Below are 8,518 nucleotides of genomic sequence, written 5' to 3'. Positions count from 1 at the left end.
GGGTATAATCAAAGCATTTAAGCTGAACAGAAGAGGCACTAAAAACACACTATATAACTGTAATATTTAGATACTTCCTATACTTCAAAAGCTACACTTTCTCTGAGCTCTAATGTTAAACTATAACTTAGCAGAAATAATAAAGGTATTTTATATATTTATATTAAATCCGAACTAGAATTTCTAGTCTAAACTAGAATATGCTCTTACTAAATTTGCATTTTTTTCCTTTATATTCTCTTTCCTTTATTTCAAACTGAGTTGTTGAATAGCAAGCCTAACCAAGCCTGGTTAGTAAATCAACACAAAACAGAATTCTTTTTTTTTATATAAAAATGTTTATATTTGAGGTATAACTGACATATAACCTTATATTATTTTCAGGTGTACAATACAATTATTTGATATTTGTATACACTTTGAAATGGTTACCACAGTAAGTCTAGTTAACATCTATCACCACATAGTTATAAATTTCTTTTCTTGTGATGAGAACTTTCAAGATGTACTCTCATAGCAATTTTCAAATATGCCACACAGTATTCACTGTAGTTACCAAACTGTACATTTCATCCCCATGACTTATTTTATAACCAGGAGTTTGTACCTTTTGATGCCCTTCACCCATTGCTTCTACCCCCACCCTCTAGCAACTACCAATCTGTTCCCTGTATCTATGAGCTTGGTTTTTTAATTTAATTTTGTTTTGTATTGTACTGCATTTTAGATTCCACATATAAGTGAAATCATAAGTACAGGTTTCCCCTGCTATTCCAAAGTACAGAGCTCCTATGAAACCTTCTGTGAACCAAAATGGCATAAAGCAAAGAAGCAACTACCATTCCTTTGTATGGAAAAATGTTCAAGCATTCTCAGACCCCAAAAATAACCTATTAAATCATACCAAAAGTGCTTAATTACATCCAGTTTTACACTAAGCATAACACTCTTATGAGCTCTCTTGGGTTTTTTGTACCTTAGGACACATATTGCTAACGGATGCACAAAATAAATCCAGGTAANAAAAAAAAAAAAAAAAAAAAGAGGAGGTGGTACATGTATACAATGGACTATTGCTCGGCCATGGAAGGGAATGGGTTCTTGCCATCTGCAGTGGCATGGATGGACCTGGAGGGTATAGTGCTGAGTGGAGTAAGTTAGAGAAAGTCAAATGCAATGTGATTTCGCTTACATGTGGAATCTAAAAAACAGAAACAAACTCATACAGAGAACATTTTGATGGTTGCCGGCTGAGAGGAGGGTTAGGGAGGTGGATGAAAAAGGAGAAGGAATTGAGAAGTACAAATTGGTTGTTACAAAGTAGTCATGGGGATATAGAGTATAGCATAAGGAATATAGTCAGTAATACTGTAATAACAATGCATGGTGTCAGATGGGTACTAGATTTATTGGACTGATAGATGGGAGGGAGACTGGGGGACAGGGTAAAAAAGATGAAGGGATTAAGAAGTACAAATTGGGGCCAGACGAGTGGCGCGTTGGTTAAGAGCTGGCTTGGGACACCAGCTCTGAGCAGCAGGGCCCCAGTTCGGATCCCACATGGGGGCCAGTCATACTGCCCTCTACAGCTAAGATGGTGAACAACAGCTCGACCTGGAGCTGGGCTGCCATGGGTCGCCAGCGACGGCATAGGCTGCAGCCCCTGCTGCAGTGGGCTGCCATAAGCTACCATGTGTGGTTGGCAGCCAGAGTGAGCGGCTGGCAGCCGGTGTGAGTTGCCAAGAGCCACCGTGAGCGGCCGTCCAGAGGCCAGTGACCGATCTGCCTCTGCGACCGGGAAGAGCGCAATGATAATACCAATATGGGCCAGTGACGCAACGTCCTCCACAACTAGACTGAAGAACAAAAAAACGACAGCAACTTCTCTGTTCCCTTTCCCCCGATTTCCCAGTGCTGTTCCCCTCCCCCAATTCCCCAATAAAAATCTTAAAATAAAAAAAAAAGAAGTACAAATTGGTAGTTAAAAAAATAGTCATGGGGATGTAAAGTAAAGCATAAGAATATAGTCAATAATATGGTAATAACTATGTATAGTGCCAGGTGGGTACTAGATTAGTCAGGGGGATCACGTCTTAGATGATATAAATGTCAAACCACTGTGCTGTACACCTTAAATTAATATAAAATAATATTGAATGTCAATTTTTATTAAAATTTTTTAAAGGGAGGGAAAGGTGAAGGGGTGTAAGAGGTCCAAATTTCTAGGTATAAAACAAGTGAGTCAAGGGGATGTAATGTACAGCATAGGAAACATAGTCAATAATATTGTACTAGCATGATACGGTGTCAGATGGTTGCTGGAGTTATCATTGTGATCACTTCTTTATGTATATAAATGTTGAATAACTATGGTATACACCTGAAATATTGTACATTAGCTATATTTTAATTAAAATCTACTTTTAAAAAGTGTTTCTGTTATAGACAATAAAAAAATTTTTTAATCCAATAAAATAATAAAGTTCAGGCAAGCCTCAAATTAATGATAGCTTAACTTCACCGATTCTCAATTTTCCAAGGACTTCTTAGAGATGATGGGCTGGTTACATTATGAAACTCTTGGAATAGACTGGCTGACCACAAGGTACAACCAACAAGATCGGAACGGTTGCCTGAGATCTATCAGTTTGGCTAAAAAATAACTAACCTTCCTGGCACACAAAGTGAGATCATAGGAAGATAAAATGAAAAGTTTTAAATAAGACTTCTTAAAGTACCAATTCAATGCATTGATCACTGCCTCTCTCAGAGGGGTGTGTAGAAAAAGATTGGCAACCTGACCTCAAGGGACTGTGTTGTACTTTAATCCCTTGTCCACCAGATGGCATAAATGCTCTTTACCTAATGTGTGTCCATGTCTGAGTAACATCACTAGAAGAGTCCGAAAACTTTTACATTCTGTAGCCAGCTAAGGTGTCCACATATCCTGAAAATATGAGCACCCTAGTGAAACCAGTAAAAATAAAAGCAAAATACACTCCATGGGAAAGAATAGCTCTTCAATAAATGGTGGGAGAACTGGATATGCAAAAGAATGAAGATGGACCCCAATTTCACACCACATACAAAAATTAACTCAAAACAGATCAGAGAAAGTGGAAAACTCTTAGAAAAAAACATAGGAGCAAGTCTGTGTAACCTTGAGTAGACAATGGTTTCTTAGATATGACACCAAAAGTGCAAACAACGAAAGAAAAGGTAAATTAAAACTTTTGTGTTAAAAATGATACCATCAGGGCCGGCCGAGTGGCGCGATGGTTAAGAACTCGCTTGGGATGCCAGAGGGCCCCGGTTCGGATCCCACATATGAGGGCCAGTGACACTGCCCTCTACAGCTAAGATGCTGAACAACGGCTCAACCTGGAGCTGGGCTGCTGTGAGTCGCCGGCGACAGCGTGGGCTGCAGTCCCTGTGGCAGTGGGTTGCCATGGGCTACCGTGTGTAGCCAGCAGCCAGCGTGAGCGGCCAGCAGCCGCAGTGAGCGGCCGTCCAGAAGCCGGCGACTGATCTGCCTCACCCGGGAAGAGCGCAATGATGGTGCCAACTTGGGCCAGTGAAGCAACATCCTCCACAACTAGACTGAAGAACAAAACGACAGCAACTTGTCTGTTCCCCTTCCTCCAATTCCCCAGCACTGTTCCCATCCCCCCAATTCACCAATAAAAAAAAAATCTTTAAAAAAAAAATAAATAAAATAAAATAAAATAAATAGTTTAAAAAAAAATGATACCATCAAGAAAGTAAAAAGACAACCCACAGAATTGGAGAAAACACTTACAAATAATATTTCTGATAAGAAACTTGGGTCTAGACTATACAAAAAACACTTACAACTCAAAAACAAAAAGACAATAACCCAATTTAAAAATCGCCAATGGAGTTGGATGGACATTTCTCCAAAGAGGACATACAAATGGTCAGTAAGTACTTAAAAAAATGCTCAACATCATTAGTCATTAGGGAAATGCAAATTGAGACTATAAGAAGATATTGCTTCATGTTCACTAAAATGGCTATAATCAAAGGCAATAATAAGCATCAGCAAGGATGTGGAGAAACTGAAAGCCTTGTACATTGCTGATGGGAATGTAAAATAGTTCAGTGCCTTTGGAAAACAGTCTGGCAGTTCCTTAAAATGTTAAACATAGAGTTGCCATATGACCCAGCAATCCCACTCCTAAAACCCAAGATATATTAGGTATACATACCTTGATATACCTATACTTAGGTATGTTACCCAAGAGAAATGAAAGTATCTCTACACAATAATTTGTACACTAATGTTCAAAGCAGCATTATCTGTAAGAGCCAAAATGTGGAAACAACCCAAATGTCCATCAACTGATGAATAGATAAAATGTGGTATGTGCACAAAATGGAATGAAGTCCTAATATATGCTACAACATGACATAAGCCTTTTCATCAGTATGTAAAGTACATCTCAATAGAGTTGTTCAAAACCACTGCCAAACAATCACAGCCAGAGTACACCACTGTCATGGATGGGGGCGTATACAGTACACCACTGTATTCCTCAGACAGGTAAGCATGCCCTGAACCGGGAGCCTCCCACCAAGACACTGGCTTCCCTCAATCTACCTGTATGCCAGCTCTCTCTAACTGCCACACGCCAAGATCCTTTCTAACATTCTATTATTTTATCCAGTTTGATCTCACTTTAGAGATGAAGTCACTGGGGCCCATTAAGTTTGAGGATCTTATCTAAATTCACACAGCTAATTAGTGGCAGAGCTGGAAGCACTGGAACCAGTCTTCTGGTTCCCAGGCCACTTTACCTCCCTGCATGGTGCTGCCTCTCTTGCCACAGGCCATGGGAATGTTTGGCTTCATGAGTGGACGTCCCCTTCCCCCCTGCTGAGTCACCTCCTCCTTATGCGCATGGTAGCGTTTCAGGGCTCTGGCAGTATTCTCATACACTATGTAACGCCAAAATTTATACATGTGGTCCAAAGAGATTTTTCTCGAATAAAAAATAAGCCAATAAAATTGTATGTCTTTATATTCCTTGACTATCTCTGGAATGATAAATTAGAACCCAGTGACAGCCTCTAGCAAAGAACTGAGCCAAGTGGGGACGAGGGAGGGGGAGAATTGCTCATCAAATACCTTTTTGTATTATTTGAATTCTTATCATATATATTATTATTAAAAAGATAATTTAAAAATATTTGTGTTATAAAAAGGCTCACAAAATTCCAACATTTATACTACATACATACCACATGTAGCATTCTCACTGAAAAGAATAAAAATTACAAAATATTTGGGCGATCTTTTTTAAAAATCCAAAAAATATATCTATACACAAAATTCAGAAACCACACAAAACTCAAAAATGTATGTCTTATATCATTACTTGGTAGGTGACCATAGATTTCATTAGTGTTAACAAGGGATGTACCATTTAGCCTTACAAAAATAAATCAAACTCAGGTCTAAAGCCTTGTGGTTATTTCTCCTTAAATACAGTTTGCTATGCAATGGAATATGAAAATAAAGGCTGTCACAATTATCCAGATCTTTGTGGTGGGAATAAACATACACGCGTATAGAAAATAAAAATTTCCCCCATGATCCCAGGAAGATTAGTTTCTTCATTTTATTTACTTTTTCTGGTATTAGCAAGAACTGTTTATTTCACACCCCCCATCGACATGACAGATGCATAACCCTAGCTGGGTCCCCACTTTGAGGCAGCGTCCCCGTGGAGGGAGGGGCAAAGGCAGCCATCTGTAATTGCTAGGACACTTGTTGCGGTTTTCCTACTCTGCCATGAAAAACTAGATTTTCTTAAAATGTTCTGTCTCTTTAAAGGAAGCCGGTTGGAGGGGGGCTGCAGCTGGTATATAACCTCAGCAATGGTTTCAAGCCATAAAAACTGCTACAGTTGTGCTCCCCTGGGGACAAGTCACCCTGCCTGAGGCCCCCAGCCATGGGCATCAGGGTGCCCTGAAGGATCCTAAGCCTGGAAGTGGATTTCACTGATCAATCTGGAGCTGGACACACATGGAGAAACAGGTGACCAGCTGGTGGGGTGCACCAGGCAGGCATTGTTCCAGGCTTGCCACGGTGTTGCTGTCACTATTCAGGACCTTGAGGCCAAGCTGGGCGGCTGGAGCCACACCTGGGGCACCCTGTCTCGGCACCGAGGCTCACTCCTCTCCTCGCACTTCCTGAGGCAGCAGATGAGGAAGGCCTGGGTGAGCAGGACGCTGGCGCAGCTACAACAGAGGCGATCCCCGCAGCCTTGAAGAGGAAGGTCTCCTATGGTGGCACGGGCTGGCACACGGGACCCCTCAAAACCACTGGACACTGTGCCCCACCATCTGGTGGCCTGAGAGGCAGTGGAATGCCATGACAGTCCCCACGGCAGCGCCACTGCCACGAAGGGCTTGGAAGGTGCCCTGCGGGGGCATCCGCATAGGAGCACAAGTGCCCCAGCGTTTCCAGGGATGCACGTGGCGTTCCCATCCCTCATCCCCGCCTCCCGCTGCTGTGGGGGGTAGCTCCACACATCCCTGCACGCTCCCGGATACCTCTTCCCTAGTTTTTAATGATTCCACCTTCAAAGTAATGTATCACACTAGAATTCCATTAATTGCAACAGCAACATAAAGAACAAGGCAAAACTTTAGAGGTATTTTTAGTCCCCTATGGAGTGTAGACACTTTGATTGTTAATGGTCCTAAATAGGTAGACTAGAGCTATAGCATTTCCTAAATTAAAAAACATTCATACAAAAAAGCAATTATGCTCTGTTGGGTATAGGCTCTCACTGACTAAATACGATGATCATAGCATGTGACAACACAAAACTGTTCATTTATCCCTCGTTCACTCAAATATTTCATGAAGGATTATTATGTGCCCAGCTTTTATGCTAGGAACTTCTGATATAATAGTCATCATAAACAGACTTGCTTTCTGTTCTCATGGAACTTAGTCTAGTTGAGGAACAAACATAAATCCAATCACCGCAAAAAAAATTTTCTTTAAATGTGTAGCTCAAATTGGGACTAGTGTAAAGAAAATTATTCTGTAAGCAATGGAAGTTTTTAAACAGCAGAGCAGCATGTTCAGATCAGCACATTAGGAGAAGAAAAAAATCTTGTAGTTATATGAAATGACAGTGTAGGGAGGTATTTCAGGCAGCTGAGCCAAGTAGCTACATAGAATTACAATGTTAACATTCTTCTAATTCTTATGAAAGGTGCCAAGGAATTTTCAGTGATTACAAAGTCAAGGCCAGTTTTATTGCTGATGTCCTCAAAGCACGTTGGTCTTGCCAAGCCCAGGGCCTTGGCTCAGCAAATACTAACTTGCAGACACTGTTGAGTAACGTCAGAACCTTTTCCTTTCCAGCCTTTCTTCCATGACCCTGCCAAGACTTCAGAGTCAAGACAAACAGCATCACGGTCAGTATAGCTCTCCACTTATTTCAAAAGAGGAGGCTGTGCTCACCTGATTATCGAGTTTCAGCTGTCGGAGCTTCTTGGCCTCATCTTCAAAGGCACTGTTTAACAAAAACAAAAACAAAAAAAAAAACAAAAGAAAAGAAAGCATGTAAAGAGAAATCCTTTCAAAACCATGTCAATTTCACTTTTCCTTCTGGCTATTTGGAACCCATTAATTAATTCTGACTTGGAAAAGCATCAGTTTCTAGATGCTGCCCACAATGACTGCAGATGGACTTGCCATCCTTAACGCCACATGTATTCCACAGTGGCCTTGAGGAGACTAAAACACCCAAAGGATAAGAAAGGCACAGAACACAGACTCCACACATGCAGGGATTTTCTTTCTTTCTTTCTTTTAAACTGTATACTGAATACTCATGATATTCTGGACACACTACAAAGTGTTTCACATGCATTATTTATTTATTTATTCCCCCAAACAACCCTATGACTTAGATACTGTTATTTTTCACACTTTGTAGGTGAAGCTACAAAGGCTTAGAGAGCCACGCATAAGGTTAAACAGCAGAAACAGCCCCCTAATCCTGATCTCTTTCCAGAGTCTAAATTCCACCTAAAACCAAATACATTTGACTTTTTTTTTTTTTGAGCTAGCTGTAGGGGAGGAAGAATTAGACTGTGTATAGCATCTTACTATACCCCACTGATTTCCTTAAGATCTAGGAGTACTCTTCAAGTTAGCCATTAACAAAACATGCTAGGCACTGAAGAAGATAGTGAGTATGGATTAAGAGACAAGATCTAATACCACTAGGAGAGAGATTTTTCTTGATGGAAGAAACAACAACAAAAATGGAATAAAAATGATAAACCAAACACTTTTTAAGTTTTTTAAAACTTTATCTGAAGCCTTTTCTATTTTTGACAATGTCTTAATTTAATATTTTATTTTGTGACTCAGTATTTTTGGAAACAGAAAAGCATGAAACATGGCAGAAATGGTTCTCAATTATTTGTATTACAAATTTTTACTGGGAGCTTACCATCAGAAAAAAAA

General features: G+C 40.3%; 1 protein-coding gene across 1 annotated transcript in view; it reads right to left on the bottom strand.

The window, feature by feature from the left end:
- Window positions 1-8,518, bottom strand: part of TULP3 (TUB like protein 3) — an 86,753-nt gene that overhangs the window by 31,036 nt on the left and 47,199 nt on the right. The window contains exon 2 of the mRNA XM_019660988.1: window positions 7,505-7,556. Coding sequence (XP_019516533.1) covers window positions 7,505-7,556 — 52 coding nt within the window. The remainder of the gene's footprint in view (window positions 1-7,504; window positions 7,557-8,518) is intronic.

This window comes from Hipposideros armiger, unplaced genomic scaffold (assembly GCF_001890085.2).
Source record: "Hipposideros armiger isolate ML-2016 unplaced genomic scaffold, ASM189008v1 scaffold_332, whole genome shotgun sequence".
Lineage (NCBI taxonomy): Eukaryota > Metazoa > Chordata > Mammalia > Chiroptera > Hipposideridae > Hipposideros > Hipposideros armiger.
This window is presented reverse-complemented; position numbering and strand designations above follow the sequence as displayed.